This window comes from Cricetulus griseus, chromosome 9, assembly GCF_003668045.3.
Source record: "Cricetulus griseus strain 17A/GY chromosome 9, alternate assembly CriGri-PICRH-1.0, whole genome shotgun sequence".
Taxonomy (NCBI): Eukaryota; Metazoa; Chordata; class Mammalia; order Rodentia; family Cricetidae; genus Cricetulus; species Cricetulus griseus.
In genome coordinates, this window is record NC_048602.1 from 24,418,656 (window position 1) to 24,437,270 (window position 18,615).

General features: G+C 47.6%; 3 protein-coding genes across 3 annotated transcripts in view; 1 reads left to right on the top strand and 2 right to left on the bottom strand.

The window, feature by feature from the left end:
* Nucleotides 1–18,615, top strand: part of LOC118239329 (zinc finger protein 805-like) — a 573,173-nt gene that overhangs the window by 37,797 nt on the left and 516,761 nt on the right. The window lies entirely within an intron of this gene.
* On the bottom strand, nucleotides 4,837–5,808 carry LOC100759403 (olfactory receptor 10A7). The gene has a single exon (XM_027430853.1). It carries the CDS (start codon nucleotides 5,806–5,808, stop codon nucleotides 4,837–4,839), a length of 972 nt encoding a protein of 323 aa, XP_027286654.1.
* Nucleotides 15,922–16,887, bottom strand: LOC100762793 (olfactory receptor 2A1/2A42-like). Its single transcript, XM_027430820.1, has one exon. The coding sequence runs from the start codon at nucleotides 16,885–16,887 to the stop codon at nucleotides 15,922–15,924; it is 966 nt and encodes a 321-aa protein (XP_027286621.1).

An 18,615-nucleotide genomic window follows, 5' to 3' on the forward strand; every position in this document is an offset into this window, starting at 1 on the left:
AGCCAGCATGCTTGCTACTTTTTATTGTCAATGGACAAGACCTAGAGTCCCTTAGGAAGAGGGAACACAATAAGGAATTGGCTTGTGGTTATGACTGTGCAAAATTGTCTCTATAGATGATTGATGTGGGTGGTCCAAAGTAACATGGGTGGCACCACCCCAGGAAGACATCCCTGAGATGTATATGAAAGCAAAGAGCAGAAGCAAATAAACAACATCCTTCCATAGTTTCTGCCTCCAGGTTCCTGCCATGAGTTCCCATCCTGGCCTCCTTCAGTGATAGACTGTGACCCACCAAATAAATCCTTTTCTCTCCCACCTTCCTATTGGCCAGCGAGTTTTATCGCAGCAACAGAAAAGCAAACTACCTCAGACACTCATCCATCATCCATCCTCAGGGCAAGCATTTATTAAGTGACAAGAGAGTACTAGGAATGGTACTGGGTGATGAGTATAAAGCAGCAGATTATATAAGGTTAATTTAAATTTACTAAGGGAGCCATTGAAATTGCAGTGGTGGCCTGGTGTGATGGTGCATGCCTGTAATCCTAGGAAACCGAGGTAGGAAGAGCCTGAGTTTGAGACCAACATGGGGCTCTACAGTAGGACGTTTCCTTAAAGATATTTGTAAACGAAAGCAGGTTTTCTTTTCTCCTGACCACCAGGTCCCAAACAATCACACAAAAACTTATATTAATTACAAAATGCTCAGCCTATAGCTCAGACTTATTACTAACTAGCTCTTACAAATTAAATTAAGTTTTTTTTTTATTAAGCTACATTTTACCAGCCTGTCTTTTGCTCTGGCAGCTGGCTGGAATCTCCTGACTTGAGCCTTCTTCCTCTGGGCATTTTCAGTTTGGCTTTCCTGCCTAGCCTTGTTCTGTCTTTTTATTGGCCAAATCAACCTTAGTATTAACCAATGAGAGTAAAACATATTCACAGCGACAGAAGGAACATCCCACAGCAGTTCTTTGAGGGTTGGGAAGGGGATATGATGTTGTGTGTGAAAGTGAGACACACCATACTTCAAGAAGACTGGGATGGCTCACCTGCAAGGTGTGAGGTAGTCAGCTCTCAGGGGTAGATGAGTTCATTTCCTTCTTGTTGTGAGTGAATAATTGACAACCATCAACTGACAGCTAAGAAAGAGACTCCCTCCATCATGGTGGTGAAGGCATGACCCCAGAGCGTGGGTGGCTGATCACATTGCAGGTACAGTCAGGAAAAATCAGACAGGAAGTGGAGTTGAACCTTCTTCAAACCTCAAGGCCTGCCCCCAGTTCCACAACCTTCTAGAAACCTGCTGCCAGTTGGGGCAATATTAGCAGACAGTCTATGTATATTCTCCTAGCTGCTTGTATATCCAATAGAATAGGAAGGCTACACAATATTGCTTATAATGTATTTCTTGCAAAATATCAGATAAACAAGTCTGTGTGTGTTCAGTGCAGATGGGATTTGTTTTAGTTTTATTTATTCTTTGAGTTTTTTTGTACATGTATACAAAGTATCTTGCACACATCCAGCCCTCATTTCCCTCCTCCAACTCCCCCATGGGGTCCCAATAACATCTCCTTTTCAACCCCATGTTCTCTCTCTCTCTCTCTCTCTCTCTTTTTCGAGGCAGGGTTTCCCTGTGTAGCTTTGGAGCCTATCCTGTCGCTCGCTCTGGAGACCAGGCTGTCCTCGAACTCACAGAGATCCTCCTGCCTCTACCTCTCGAGTGCCGGGATTAAAGGCGTGCGCCACCAACGCTAGGCTCAACCCCATGTTCTCTTATAAAGTTTATTCATAACCCACTGAATCTAATCTGTGCTGCCCATATCATCGTGGCCGTAGGATCATCCAATGGTCCTAGACAACCTTCCATGGACCACACTAAAGAAAAGGGGCTCTCAAGGGCTGGAGGGATGGCTCAGCACTTAAGAGCACTGACTGCTCTTCCAGAGGACCTGGATTCAATTCCAAGCACCCACATTGCAGCTCACAGCTGTCTGTAACTCCAGTTACAGGGGACCAACACCCATGGTAAAGCGCCAATGAGCCTCTTGCTGGGATGTCCAGCTGGCTTGGTCTTGCGTGGGTGGTCACAGCTGCTGTAGCTTCACGTGTGCAGCAGGGATGTCACTTCTAGAGGACGGCACACCTCCCATTCTCCAGCTCTTACATTCTTGCATCTTCCTCTTAGAGATATATGGTGTGTTATTGTGAAGAGCAAGGGGACCTTGGTGGATTCCACGGCAGAGAGGTCGACCAAGGCGGAGGGACAAACACGCCAGGCAGACAGAGCTTAAGCGATAAGTTTTATTACGAAGGGTAGGGAAGGGGGAGGGACGAGACACAGAGGCAGAAGGGGGAAGAAGGAGACAGGGAAAGCCCTGTCTGCCCCTGGGGTAACAGCGGGAAAGCCTGCAAAGACAGCTGGAAAAGAGTGTCAGTGAGCTGGGTCTGTCTTTTAAAGGGTCCTGTGCACCTGCCTGCAGACAATGCAACCCTGGAACCCTGGGCTGACCAGGGCACTGCCTGAGTGCGTTCTGTCAGGTGACAGGGGCAGGCCAGCATAGTGCCTGAGACCTTACATCGTGAGCCTTGTAAGTGGGTTGAGAAGATCTTCAGCCAAGCACCCAGTCACTTGTTCTCAACTTACAAACAAGAACAAGTATCTTCATTAACCAGGTTCCTTGACAAGTTTATGGATGTAAACGTGAATATTGAAAATGGAGTTTAACAACGTGACCGCTGCAGCCCTTCCAGAGGACCCGAGTTCAGGTCCCAGTACCCACATCGGGCACCTCGAAACTGCCTGCAACTCCAAGTCCAGGGGATCCGATGCCTCTGACCTTGGGGGTTCTGATACTCGTGTGCTCATATTCACACGCAGACACACCTACATATAACTAAACCTAACAAGAATAAATCATTTTTAATATTATGTCATTTTTGGGAAAACGGGTGGAACCGAAGATCATTGTGTTAAGGAAAGTAAGTCAGAATCAGAGAGACAAACCTCACATGTTTCCTCTTGTGTAAAGAATGGAGTTTTTTAAGATGTCAAAACAGAAGGAGAACAGTTTGGAAATGAGGAAGAGACCGGCGGTTGGGGACGGAGGTACTCGGCAGGATAACCGCAGTGGATGTAATTTTACATGTGTAACACATCGTTATGAATCCTCTTGTCTTTTTCGTGAATACTAATTTAAAGAGACGCTTGTGGGAAGATGAGATGGCTCAGTGGAGAGAGGAGTTGGCCACCAAGCCTGATGACCTCCGTTTGAAACCCAAAGACCCAGGTGGTGGAAGGAGAGAACCGACTCCCTCAAGTTATCATCCAACCCCACATGCCCACCATGTGTACACAGAGACAGAGACAGAGACATAGACAGAGTTAGAGACAGAGACAGAGACAGAGACAGAGAGATGCCATAATTCCTTTTTAAACAGAAATCCCACCAAAAGCCAAAAGAGAAAGAGTCATCCAGTGAGACCACCAGGTGCTGAGAATAATTATGTGAATCCATGTGTCCTCCAGCTAGGTTTCTGATCTGGTAGGAAAAGCAAGCTATGAACCCCCCACAATGTAATGCCACTTCTAATCCTAACAGCCTTGTGTTTTGCTTTATTTTTATAGGAAGGGTCTCCCTACAGTCCTACCTGGCCTGCAATTCCCTATGTGGACCAGGTTGGCCTCGAACTACTGAGCTCTGCTTGCCTCTGCCTCCTGTGTGCTGGGATTAAAGACGTGTGCCCCTACATCTGGCCTCTTAGTGTGATGTGTCTTAATGTGAAATGCATAGCTGTAGCTCATTTTAATCTTTCAGAGTCCGATTTTATCTTATTTTTATTGACAAATAAAATTATAAAGGTAATATTTATGTTTGAATCTTTTTAACATCAGATGGGATATCCTCATACTGTGTTAGTTACCTCTCTTGCCAGCATGTCCAATATCTGATGAAAAGAAACTTAATGAAGAACAGCTTATTATGGCTCACAGTTTTGCTGTTTTGAAATATTTATTATTTTTATTTTATATCTGGGAGCCAGAGAGCATGCATGTTCACCATGTGTGTGCAGTGCCCGTGGAGGCCAGAAGAGGGCGTCAGATCCCCTGCAACTGGAGTCGCAGGCAGTGAGCTCCAAGAGGTGGGTGTTGAGAATGGAACCCCAGGCTTCTGCAAGAGGAACGAGAGCTCTTCATGGCTGTATTGGCTCACCATTTGAGGGTTCGGTTCCCCATGGCCAGGTAAACATGGTAGCAGGAATAAGAAACATTGCATCAGCAGCCAGGAAGCAAATATGAGATGGGACCCGGCATCAAGGTTGACTCTCAGTGACTCACATCCTCCAGCCAGACTCCACCCCCTAAAGGTACTCCTCCTTCTAAAACAGCACCCGCCATTGGGGAGACCACGTGTTGAAACACATGAGCATGTGGAGAAAATTTCATACTCAAATCACAACATACCCTAAATCAGTTGATTGACAGGAGATTAAAATTTAATGTTTTCCTTCTGAAATTTGCTTTTTCCTTGGTTCAGTTGGCAATTCTACTTGCACGGGAAAGATGTCATCACCATGCTTTTGAACTCCAATCCAGCTGCTATGTCAATGGAAAAACACAATGCTACCTACTCAATACACGGAGCAAGTCAAAAATTTGGCTGTGGTCAAAGATACATTAGAGAATTGTGAAGTCATCCACACATCCAGGCAGGACCATCCCAGCAATAGAATCTTTTAGAATGATTTTGACTTACTGGTGCCCTGAGGTCTTCAAGACCACTAGGGTAGAAACGCTCCCCAAGTTATTGGGTAAATGAAGTCATATAGAGGTCAGGGGGTAAAGGTGCCTCGTCTCTGAATGAAGACACGAACTAAGGCAGCTTTGACCTCCTTGTTCCTCAGGCTGTAGATGAGGGGGTTGAACATGGGAGTCACCATGGTGTATGACAGGGACACCACTTGCTTGCTCTCAGGAGAGTAGCTGGACTTGGGGCGCAAGTGGATGACCCCCGTTGTGCCATAAAACAGAATTACCACGATGAGGTGGGAGGCACAGGTGGACAGGGCCTTGTGGCGCCCAGAAGCTGATGGCATCTGAAGGACGGCAGCCAGAATCCTGGTATAGGACATGACTATGAGACAGACTGGAATGATCATAATTAACACCGTGGCCACGAACACACTGGCCTCGAAGACTCTGGTGTCTGCACACACCAGGCTCAGCAGAGGTGCTATGTCACAGAGGTAGTGCCGAATGCCCCGAGACCCACAGTATGGGAAGTTGAAGAGCCAGATGGTGAAGACCAGAGACACGGGGATTCCTGCCAGCCAGCAGGTGGTGGCCAGCAGGTGGCACAGCCTCAAGCTCATGATGGTGCCATAGTGCAGTGGCCTGCAAATGGCCAGGAAGCGATCCCAGGCCATGACTGTGAGGAGCAAGCACTCAGTTGTGACACAGGACAGCACAAGGAGCAGCTGCAGGGCACAGCTCGTGGGGTACATCCCGCGTCCAGGTCGCAGCAGAGTCACCAGCAGACGGGGCGCCACGTCCAGTGAGAAGCAGATCTCCACGAGCGCGAGCTGACGCAGGAACAAGTACATGGGCACACGCAGGCCTGGGTCCAGGCTGGTGAGCAGGACGATGAGCGTGTTGCCCAGCAACGTGAGCAGGAAGGCAGCCAGGAAGAGCACTGCGAGCATTGGGCGCAGGGAGGGCACATGGGCAAAGCCCAGCAGCACAAACTCCAATTCACCAGAGCGGCTGTGATTGGTCAAGGGAGGAGCTGCCCAGAATGGTGGCATGGGCCCGGGATGCGAGGGCACTGAGCTAAGGACCAGGGAGGATCGCTATGGAGTACCAGAGGGAGGAGAAGATGAAGGAAAAATTGTACATTGTGAGTCTCAACTTTCACATTCCCTAGTTTATGGAGTTTATGGAATGGTAAATCAAGCCAAAGGCTGACCATGGACAGTGCCCTGGTGTGTGGGATGAAGCAAAGCAATCTCACCCACCGACCTAGCCTGTCTTTACCCTTGCATCCTCATTCTTCAAAAAACAAACAAACAAAAACCTTAGAGCATCTCTCTAAGTAGCCCTGGCTGTCTGGAACTCATTCTGCAGACCAGACTGTCCTGGAACTCACAGAGATCCTCCTGCCTCTGGCGATCAACACCATGCCTGTGAGATGGTTCTTGGCTAGCTCTCCGTCCTGGTCCCTTCTGCACTTCTAGCTCACTAGGATTTGTTTCCAGAACCTTTTCATCTCTGGTCCCTGATCTTTCCTTCTCACTGCACGACCTTCGTCACACAGGCAGCCTGGGTTAAACTTAGTGTGTAACACAACCAAAACGAAACAAACTGATATAAATGTGAGAAATGGATTTGTGAGAGAGTAAGACCTCGGGGTGGGAAGGACAGAGCAGAGGGTGAGCTGACAGTGATCAGAATTATATATGTACCTATATATATGCTATATATGAAAGTGTCAAAGAACAAATTTAGGAAAAAAGTCATCAAGAAAGGAAAAAAAGAAAGAAATTTGGTTGAGTTTTGTTTTGGGGGCTTTGTTTATTTGTTTGTTGTTTGGTTTGGGGGTTTGGTTTTGTTCTTTTGAGACAGTCCTGGATGTCCTGGAACCCACAGTGTAGACCAGGCTGGCCTCAAACTCCTAGAGATTCACCTGTCCCCGTCTCTGCCTCCCAAGGGTTGGTAATTAAGGCCTGGGCCACCACCACCACACCGAGACACAGATGTAGCCTATTGGCCCTGATAGCATGAGCTGATATTCCAGCACGAGGGTGATGGAGTCAGGAACATCAGGAATTCAAGGCCATCTCCAACTTTGTAGAGTTGTGGGCCAGCCTGGACTACGTGGGACCCTGTGTGAAAATATAAAATAGGAAATAGGATTAGATGGGAGAGCACCGGGGTGGGAGGGAAGGAGAGGGGGGGAGAGAGAAGGGGGGATGAAGGGAGAGGAGGGGAAAGGGGAAGGAAGGGGAGAGGGGTGAGGAGTCACAGTATAATGACATAGAAAATATTCAGGGAATATTGTTCTCCAAAACACAAGTTGTGGAATAAGAAGAACAAAGTGGTATCTGGGCTTTGCTTCCTATAGCTGTGATGGAACTCCATGACCAAAGCACCATGGGGAGGAAAGGGGTCATTTGGCCCATGTATCTACTTTGTAGTCATTGAAGGAAGTCAGGAAAGGAGCTCAAAGAAGGCTAGAACCTGGAGGCACGAGTTCATGCAGAGGCTATGGAGGAGTGTTGCTTACTGTCTTGGTCCATATGGCTTGCTTACAGAACCTGGGACCACAGACCCAGGAATTGAGGATCCTCAATGGGCTTGACCCGCCCACATCAATCTCTGATTAAGAAAACACCCTACAGGCTTGCCTACAACGCTGTCTTAGGGAGGCATTTTCCTAACTGACACTCCCTTCTCTCAGATGACTTTAGCCTGTGTCAACTTGACCTAGAACTATCCAGCACAGACGGTATGATACAAAACACATCACAGTTACCTTGTTTTTCTCTCAGGCCCACATGTACAGGGAGAAATGTCCCATAAATGTAGGAAAGGATACACCCTAAAACAAGATGGAGATTCCTCTCAAAGATGAGGACCCTGGTTAGAAAGAACAGTCAGGGAATTTAGGTTTGGTCTTTTTAGATTGTGGGCTGGCAAGATGGCCCAGTGGGAGAAGGTGCTTGCTGTCACGTCTGACAATTTGAGTTTGATGTCTAGAATCCACACGGTGGAAAGAGAGAACTTTCAAGTTGTCCTCTGATAACCACACTGCACTGTGACACGCACATACACACACACACACACACACACACACACACACACACACACCACAAACACACACACACACACACACCCCTCCAACACATACACACACAAATAAATGTAATTTTAAAATATAAGTTTCAGGTAAAAAATTACTGTAAACAAATCACTCTTTTCTTTATTTTTATTTTGTGTGCATTTGCATGTAAATCAGCTTGAGGGTGTTGGCTTCCCTGGAACTAGAGTTGCAGACAGTTGTCAGCCATGTGGGTGCTGGGAATTGAACCTGGGACTTCTGGAAGAGCAGACAGTCCTCTTAACCACTGAGCCATCTCTCCAGCCCACAAACCACTCTTAAGGACAGTAGATGGCCAACAAAAAATGAATTCAATGGCATCTTTGGGGATTTGCTATCACATAAATTCTGTGTCAAGGCTTTATTTCTTTATTCTTTTGGGAGGGGTTGAGATAGGGTTTCTCTGTATAAAAGCCCTATCTGTCCTGGAACTCACTTTGTAGACCAGACTGACCTTGACCTCATAGAGATCAGCCTGCTTCTGCCTCCCAAGTGCTGGGGTTAAAGGAATGTGCCACCACCGTCTGGCTTATTCATTTATTTCTAACTTACATGTCTTTTGTGTATACATTACAACTTCCAGATCTGTGTTTTTATGGGATTCCTGTGTGTACTAATATTTGTGTCTCTGTGTCTACCTGTGTTTCTGGTGCTTTTTCTCTGGCTTTTCTTCTGCTTGTTTTATCCTACTCCAGTTTGCTTGTGTTTCTTTATCTTACTGTATTTATGATTGTTCTTTAGATGCCTCATTGTTTTCTAAGGAGAAGACCTGTGGATTAGCACCTGTAAAAATTTGGGGAGAGGAAACTCTATGAAAAAATATCTATTTTCAATAAAAGAAATACAGAAAAAAGGATTACTGTAAGGACAAAAAAAGTATCAAAGCTCACTCCATCCACACTCTTTATGGCCTGGAATTGGGGTCTGCAGACCTTAAATCCCGGACCTCCCAGGCTGCGGATGCAGGTATAGAATTGATTTTAATCATCATGGGGCATTTTATTATTTATTATTTTTTATTTGTCAAATGGAGTCATTCAACTAGAATCAGGGCTATGGCACACAATCCTTAAATTCTCCATCACCCAAAGAGGAAAGTCAGATCCTTTTTGTATCTCAAAGAGTTATCTTCAGGGATTACGTTTCTGGTCCACTCCTGAGCTGAGAAATTCATTCAGCAGCACCTAACCAGCATTCTTGTAGTGAATTAGAGCATTTTAAAATATGATCATGGCATAGACCAAGGATTAGAACTGTTTCTAACATCCCTCTGAACACCATTGTATGCTAAGAATGTGCAAACAACGAACACAACACCCTATTTCTATTTTTTTTCTTAAGACCGGGTCTCACTATGTAGCCAAGGTTGTTCTGGAACTCACAATGTAGCTCAGACTGGCCTCCAACTTATGGAGATCGCCCCTGACTCAGGCTGACGAGGTCTGGGATTACATGTCCAAGTCACCAGCTCTTTGAGCATACTCCCCACTCACAATCAATATCACCCCCTCATCACTCTTATCTTTATCACCATCAGTAAGACCTCCGGATCGCCACACTACACTGTCACCATCAGCAGGGTCATCTGCATCATTTTATCACCATAACCATCATAAGTTTGGTTATCATCATCACCATGCTAATTTAATCTTTATCTTCACAAACATCACCATCATCCAACCATCACCACCACCATCAGCGGCAACAGCAGCCTCACAGAACTATATAATCTCAATCTTCATCACCGGGATTAATGCCTCCTTCAGCGTCACCATCAAAGAATGAAAAAGAAAACCCAATGATGCTCTTCTCCCAGTGATCATGACAGCATCTGTCAGGCAAACAGAACCCGTGTTCATTCTTGCCTGCAGCGTGAACCCTTGCCCTTCGTGGAGAGCCACCTCACCTATTCTGCTCCTCTGTCTGGGTCTAAGATGGGACAAAGCTGCTCTCTTGATCCAGGAGCTCCTGGGGCTGACTGGGATCCAGAAACCAAAGCTTTCAGTCTTTGGCTCTGGACAGAAAATGAGAGCCCTGAAGACTCTCTCTCCCCTTGGAGAGTTGAGTTCATTATGTGTCTCTCTGTCCCAGGTGAAGACAGAGGGAGGCAGAGAGTCTGGAGCCCCTGCTTCCCCCAGAGACTGTGGTCCTTGCCATGCTTCCCTCTTCCTGGCTTTCCCTCAGACCTACTGGATTGTGTTTGCCTCTGTCTACACACAAGACAATCCACACTCCCCTCGATGCCGTGTAATGTCCCTAAAGATTTCTCCTCCTCCCTTCCATCTTCATGTCTTACCATGTCATGGACACCATCCTATATCCCAATGGCTCCTAGCTATGCCAGGGAAACTGAGAAGGGATTAAAGTGCTGGTATGAGAAGTCCATGGTTCACAGTTCTGCTGTGATGAGTGAATGAAGATAAATGAGGAAGGTTTGCACAGACCTCCCAATGGGAAAGCAAACACAGCCCTTCCTTCTCTCTGGGAAAGGCTCACCTGTGGACACAGAGCTTCAGAGGTGCAGGCTGGAGCAGTTCCATGTGTTTTTGGATCCTGGTACCTCCATTCTTTGTCCATGAGACTTTGATAAAGTCACTTCTGTTTGTCCTCCTATGAAATGAGATTCCTGTAGAATCGATTTTACAGGGCTAGAGATTGTATCCAATTGGTCAGGGGTTGTGAGCCACCATGCAGTTCCTGGGAATTGAACTCAGGACCCCTGGAAGAGCAGTCAGTGCTCTTAACCTCTGAGCCATCTCTCCAGCTCCAGTACACAGCCTTAAGCTCTGAACCACTAGTCTAGCTTCTAGCTAATCATTTGAAAGTGCTGAGATTAGCACTAGGTGGAACACGGGAATCACTCTGTTCACTGCGCAGCCAGTATCACCAATTTTAGCAGGTCCTTTGAGACACAATCCATATACCGTGCAACTCACACAAATTAATGTGAAAATTTTGTTGTTCTATCTGGGTGGTGGATGCACATGCTTTTAATCCCAGCACTCGGGAGGCAGAGGCAGGTGGATCTCAGTGAGTTCGAGGCCAGCCTGGCCTCCAGAGTGAGTTCCAGGACAGGCTCCAAAGCTACACAGAGAAACCCTGTCTCGAAAAACCAAAAAAAAAATTGATGTTCTTTAGTACATTCACAAGGATGTGTGGATCCATTACACACACCTCATCACTCCCTGGAGAGACCTTTTGACCACTGAGTAGATGTTTCCCAAACCTCTTGTCCCTACTAATCTGTTTTCAGTCTCTATGGAATATCCAGGATATTCATGTAAATTGGTTCCCAGGTCACACCCCCTTTTGCCCCTTAGCAAAATATTTTCAAGGTTCATCTGCTTTCTAACACACAGGTACCTTAAATTTCTTTCATTTTAATATTGATTCCAGTATTCCATCAAGTGTGCTTGTGCACAGGTGAGTGTTTGCACGAGTTTTTTTATTTCATCTGTCGTTCAGATGGTGCCAGAGATTGAACCTACACTATTGTGCAAGCCAAGCAAACATTCTTTTTGTCTTTTTTTTTTTTTTTTTTTTTGCTTTAAGACTGAACTATGCCCCAGGGCTTCAAAGGGGGATTCTAGATAGGTGCTCTATCAATGAACCATACCCCCAACCACCCACTGGTGGATTATAGGCAAACATACACCCATGAGTCATGCCCCCCTGCCTCTCACAGGTAGCTGCTAGGTAAACGATCTATCACTGAGCAATATTCCCAGCACCTCATTGGTGGCCTCTAGGCAGGTGTTTTGCCACTGAAATGTGCCCTGAATCCCTCAGTGTAGGATTCTAGGCAAGAATGGCAGCATTTGAGCCACACCCCTCATCTCTTTCCCTGGTGGGTTCTAGACAGGAGCCTACCCAATGAGTTAGGACCACAGCCCCTGTCGGGAGAGATCTTACTAGGCACCTGTGGTGCTGACCACACCCACTTGCGCATGGCCACAGGTGCCTACTGGCTTGTGGGATAGACCAGAGTGGAGGAATGGCTCACTCTATCGGGGTTCTGGTTTGGTCTGGAGGGCAGCTGAGATTGGATGCCTGGAGCACTGACCCTGGGTTATCTGTTTCTCATGTAAGTGATTTCTCCCCAATAAAATTAACCAACATCATCCCTATCCCATGTATGGTAATTTTACTCCAACAAGCCCTGGTTGATAGACTTCTGAGTTGTTTCCTCATGACTGGGACTATTGTGAATAACACTAATATAAATATCCTACACAGGTTTTTGTGTAGATTTGAGTTTTTCTCCAACTTGGGTGTCTACCAAGGGTAGAATTTGGAATCTAGGACACCTCTGTGCTTGACACTCTAAGAAGCCATCAAATTGTCAACCTTATTACATATTTGTTCACTTTTCACACAATAATCCTGTGGAGCATAGTCCTATAATTTTTGGAGTACTGGTCCACCCTGAGCATAGAAGACTCAAGTAATGATGGAAACACTCCCAAGCTTTCATATATTTTTCTAGAAAAGACCACAAAATCACAACCTCTGGCCATACGGTTTTGGGATAAAGCACTCAAATTAAATTCTAAGATAAAGTCCTTTAAAACATGCTCAAATTTCTGTTTGTATTAGGAATGTAAGAGGCCAGTGATGTGGCTCTGTGTGTAAAGTCACCAACAGCAAAGCCTAATGGCACAGTATCATCTTCAGGACAGGGGTGGGGAAGGAGAGAACCAACTCTCACAAGGTGTCCTCTGAAAGCCGCACACACAAACACACACACACACAAATTAATTAGTTAATTAGTTAGCTGTCAATAAATATGTAATTCAAAGCTTTTAAGACAATAAGGGGTCTGGAGGGATGGCTGAGCAGTGACGAGAGAGTACTATTCTTACAGAAGACCCAAGTTCAGTTCCCAGCACGTGCATCAGATATCCCACAAATGCCTGTAAATCCAGCTCCAGGACATCTGATGGCCTCTTCCTGCCTCCTTGGCTTCCTGCAGACTCATGACCATGCACTTACATACAACATATACATAATTAAAAAAATAATATAAGGGACCTGAGAGATGGCTCAGAGGTTAAGAGCACTGGCTGCTCTTCCAGAGGTCCTGAGTTCAATTCCCAGCAAATGAGATCTGGTGTCTTCTTCTGGTGCACAGCCACATATGCAGGCAGAACACTGTACACATAATAAATAAGTACATCTTTAGAATAAATAAATAAAAACAAAACAAAACCCTCTAAACTAAACAGCACAGTGTTTTTCTTCTCCAAATTTCCCATGAAAAATTTCCCACCTTCTTTGTCCTGTGGGTGATGATCAGAATAGGCCATGCTGATAAGTGATTATCATAACCCTTGTTCTCCATATATCATCAAAAATATGCCCTGTTATTTTGTATCTGAGGAGATTAGTCTCAGAACCTATAAGTCACGTCATTTCGGGAGCACTCCCAGTGTACCCGTAGAATGATAGAGTAAACACATTCCTATCCTGTGCTTTCCTCGCCCAAAGCAATAGCTGGAGCCTCAGCAACAATGAGCAGAAACAAAACTACCTTGTTTTCATTGTAATCTGATCGTCTTGGGTGTTTGTTAGAGCGGTGGAAAGACTAACACAGAGAGTTTTGTTTGTTGACACCTTTGGTTTATGGTCTGTTTCTGCTGGCTTACCCCATAAACATCCATGAAATAGTGACACGGAGTTTACATCTGGAGAAATTAAAGCACAATATCAAAAACTAAGGCTGTGACAGGCTCAAGAAGTATATTTGGTTTTTCTCCAAATGTAAAAATAGTGTCTGGCTGTGTGTTGGTGGTGCATGGCTTTAACCCCAGCACTCGGGAAGCAGAGGCAGTCGGATCTCTGTGAGTTCCAGGTCAGTCTGGTCTACAGAGCGAGTTCCAGGACAACATCCAAAGCTACACAGAGAAACCCTGTCTCAAGAAACCAAAAAAAAAAGGTAGTGTCTGGAGAGATGGCTCAGTAGTTAAGACAATGGACTGCTCTTGAAGAGGACCTGAGTTCAGTTCTCAGCATCCATGTCTGGCTTTCACAACAGCCTGTAACTCCAGTTCCAGGACATAGGCCCTCCTCTGTATTCTGCAAACACTACATTCTTGTGCACAGACCCACACACAGACACACAAAAAACACACAAAAAAAATAAAATTTTTAAAATCAACATTTCGGTATGATACAAGTCCTGGAGAAACTCAGAATAGAAAGAAGCTGTGTGGGGACAACAAACGATCTATAACATATCTATAGCCAGAATTTTATTAAGAGGGGAAAAAACTCAAAGCATTTCTAGTCTTGTTTCAAGGACAGAGAAACACAAAGTGTTCAGCTGCAATCTCCAGCTCACCCCTGCTTGATCTGCCCATTCTTCAAAAAGCCCAGTTCTGCAGTGGTTGTGGCTCCTCCCCTTAGCTGCTAGCTGCTGAAGACCCGCCTAATATCTCGCCATACTTGGGCACACACCCAGCTTGTGGAGGACTCATCATCACGCCCCCTACTGGGTATCTAAGCCCCCTCTGTAGATCTGGCACGTGAATTTCTCCGGCCCTTTGCCCTACCTCACTCTCTGGGGCCTGGAGGGTCACACAGGAGAGCTTTGCCAAAACAAAGCAGGTCTTTTACTTTTTGATTTGGCTTGATATGGTTGACTGTGTCAGAGGAGAAAGCTATCACAGAGGATCAAAGGACTGGGAGGGGCAGAAAGAAGAGGTTTTGGTGGTGACTGTGGTCAAACTGTATGATGTAATTGAAAGAGAACATAGGTAGGAAAGCTGCCATGGTGATGATGAATTTCCAATCCTCCTGCCTCTGCCTGGCTTTTCTGAGAATGAGGTTGCTAAGTTTGTATTTTGCCTGATGTCAGGGATAGAAAGAAAAACATGAGCTTCCTGTATACAAGTTATTTTTATGTTTTGCAGGAATTAAAAAAGTAAAAGAAGCCAGGCAGTGGTGGTGCAAACCTTTATTTAATCCCAGCACTCGGGAGGAAGGGGGCAAGTGAATCTCTGAGTTCGTGGCCACCCTGGTCTACAAAGTGACTTTCAGGCCAGCCAGGGCTACACAGAGAAACCCTGTCTTTAAAAGTAAGAAAGAAAAGAAAAGAACAGGGGCTGGAGCTATGACGCAGTGGTTAAGAGCACTGGCTGCTCTTGCAGAGGACCTAGGTCTGAATCCCCCCACCCACAGGGTGTTCACAATCATCTGTGACTTCAGTTCCAGGGGACCCATCAGGTTTTGGCTTCCCTGAGAATTGTATGCACACGGTGCACACACACACACACACTCAGGCAGGCACATATGTATCTATAAAATAAATACTTTATGTAACTTTTCAATTTCTATGCCTTGTTGCCTAAAATAAGAATCACATTGCTTTCCCAATTGCTTTCCTCCCAAAGAACCCTCCTACCAGACTTTGGGGTACACAGATATTATGGGCTATCCAGACAATAGTGTCTAGTAGTAGTTTTCTGATCGCAGTGCCAAGTTCCTTTCTGCCTCTGTCCGTAGTTTCTCTCTCCCTCTTCTCAGTAACAGAAATAAAGGAGTCAGAGCAATTCTGAAAATATTTATGATCAACTCTTTTATTTAAAAGTACTTGCAGAGCTGGGGATGTGGTACAGGACTTGCCTGGCTCGCTCTAAGCCCTGCTAGGCCGACTGTGCTCCACAAAATGGCCCACACCCATAAGTATTGGGGAACGCAAACTGAACTGGGGAGGGCTTGTTTTTTCAGTTAGAAGTGGGGGGTCCATCTGGAAGGAGTGGGAGATGAATGTTCTCAAAAAAGTGCACTCTGAGAAATTATCAAAATGCCAATCAAATAATACCTTTTTTAAAAAAACCAGGAGTGGCACACCCATTTACTCCCAGCACTCAAGAAGCAAAGGCAGATGGATCCAGGCCAGCCTGGCCAACCTAATGAGTTCCAAGTTAGCTAGGGCTACCTACTGAGAGCCTCTCTCAAAAGAATTAAATAAAAAGAAAGATGTCCCCACAGAATTTGAAGGGATCAGCACTGAGAAAGTTCTGTGTCCCGCACAAGTGGCTTAGTGCAGCACAGTGCTCACCCCCCGGAGTCGGGCCAGGGCATACTGGGCTGCCATGTGGACCTCACGGTTCCGAAGGCTGTAGATGAGAGGGTTGAGAACAGGTGTGACCACCAGGTAGAAAACGGCCACCAGCTTATGATGTCTGGCGGGGAGAGCGCTAGAGGCTCGGGGCCGCAGGTACATGGCACTCACGGTGCCATAGAAGAGCCCCACCACCGCCAAGTGTGAGCTGCAGGTAGACAGGGCCTTTCGGCGACTCCCAGCCGAAGGCAACCTGCTCACTGCAGCCAGAATCCAGGCGTAGGAGGCTAGGATGAAGGCCAAGGGTACCAGGAGGATGGGCACGCCCAGGCCGTAGACCAGCCTGTAGTTGGCTGTGGTGTCCGCACAGGCTGTCCTCAGCACGGCAGGCAGCTCACAGAAGAAATGATCCACCGCAGGCCTCCCGGGACAGAAGGGCAGGCGCAGCGCGGCCACCGCATTGGGCACCGACAGTCCAAAGCCCAGAGTCCAGGACGCTCCAGCCAGCGCTGTGCAGCGGGGCGTGGTCACCAGGCTCGCATAATGCAGGGGTCTGCACACGGCCAGACAGCGGTCCAGGGCCATGGCGGCCAAGAGGATGGCCTCGCAGCTGCCCAGGGAGATGCCCACATACAGCTGCGCCCCGCAGCGTGCCAGGGACAGGCGGGCTTGCTGCATGGCCATGTGTGCCAGCGCCTGCGGCAGCGTGGTGCTCACATAGGCCGTGTCCAGCAGCGCCAGGTGGGTCAGCAGGCGGTACATGGGCCGGTGGAGTCGTCTGTCCAGGGTTATCAGTCCCACGAGGGCACCATTTCCCAACACCGTGGCCAGGTAGGCCAGGAGAAGAGAGGCCCACAGCAAGGGACGCAGGGAAGGTGGGGCCCACAGCCCCAGCAGGAGGAACTCGCTGGTCCCTGAGTCATTGAGGGTTCCTGGGCCCATCCTGGGGACAGAGACAAGGGCAGGATCACTGCAGCCCCTCTGGGATAGGAGGGTAAGGGATGGGGTGGTATCCAGCTCCTCCCCACCTTCCTCGCCCCTACTTTTTCCTCCCCATCTCTAAGTTACGTCTTGCTTGCCTTTTACAATAACTTGGTGACTGTTTTTATCTCTGCCACTCACAGACTGTGTTACATTGAAGGAAGTTTCTGAATCTGAAGCTTCCCTCTTAAAGGTTTTGACAAAAGCCTAATGACCTGATTTTAATCCTTGAAACACACACACACACACACTCACACACTCACACACACACTCACACTCACACACACTCACACTCACACTCACACACACTCACACACACTCACACACACTCACACACATACTCACACAGACACACACTCACACACACTCAGACACTCACACACTCAGACACACTCACACATACACACACTCACACACACTCACACACACTCAGACACACTCACACACACTCAGACACACTCACACACACACACACTCACACACACACACACACTCACAGACACACACACACACAGACACACACACACACAGACACACTCACACAGACACACACACTCGAGATCATGGTGATAAATTAATGAAAACATATTTTCTTTACCATTTTGTAGAAGATTCTCTATCTCTGCTCCCTCTCCCCTCCCTCTCCTCTGTCTCTCTAACTCTCCCTCCTCTCTCTTCCCCACTCTCTCCCCATTTCCTCCCCTTTCCCCACCCCAGCCTTGTCCCCTCCCTTCCTCCCTGCTCGTTCTCTCCCCTCTCCTCTCACGCCCCTCCCCTCTCTGTCCCCCTCTCTCTCCCCCCCTCACTCCACTCATCTCCCCTCCCCCTCCCCTCCCGTCCCCCCCCCTGTCCTCTCCCCTTCTCCTTCCTGCGCACCCCCCCCCGCCATTATCTCTCCTCGTCTCCATCGTTCTCCATCTCCGTCTGCCTCAGTGATTCACACGCAGGTTCCTTCAGGCTGGTTCTGCCCAAGTCCTCAGGAGAGCCCGGGACCCCAACCCTCTCCCTCCAACCGCCACTCCCCCTCCCCGCCATCCGTCTTTCAGTCCTCTGCCCCCAAATATCTTACACAGTGCGCGCTGCCATCTGGCAGGTGGGGGGCTATGTTAGGGGTTGTAAGACCGAGGCCAGTGAACCCCCCACCCCGACATGAACCCAGGGTGGTCCAGGCGGTGACCTGGCCTCCGGCACAGCCTTCTGCTGCCCTTCCCCTCTCTCCCCCCCCCGACCTCTGAACTCAGCAGCTCTCCTTCCACTCTGATCCAGTCATTCTGAGACCCAAGAGGCCCTTTGCAGGGGGGGGGGAGGGGGGGAAATCCTGTCCAGGCCAGCTTGGGCGTGGTCAGTGGCACCTGTGTCCTGCCCCAAGAGGGCGCGGTTAGCCCGGATTTTCCCCTACAGCCCTTCTCTATTTTGCTGGAAAGAGACTGCATTATACAAAGTTCTACGACACACACAAGTCAGATGAACACCTCCTTCCTTCCCTTCCCTCCCCTCCCCTCATCCCTCTCCTCCTCTTCCCTCTCCTCTCCTCATCCCTCTCCGGGTTGCCTTTCCCTCCCCCATCACCGTTTCCCCCTGGATTCACAGGACACCTTTAGACTGCTTTTCCTGTCACTTTCCTCCCTCCCTCAACTTTATACTCCACCCATCCTTAGTCACAAACCCCACCCACCCCGATTCCTACCT

Bases quoted from the DNA above. Each gene is read 5' to 3' on its own strand.
- LOC100759403 (XM_027430853.1), bottom strand. From the start codon at position 5,808: ATGCCACCATTCTGGGCAGCTCCTCCCTTGACCAATCACAGCCGCTCT.
- LOC100762793 (XM_027430820.1), bottom strand. From the start codon at position 16,887: ATGGGCCCAGGAACCCTCAATGACTCAGGGACCAGCGAGTTCCTCCTG.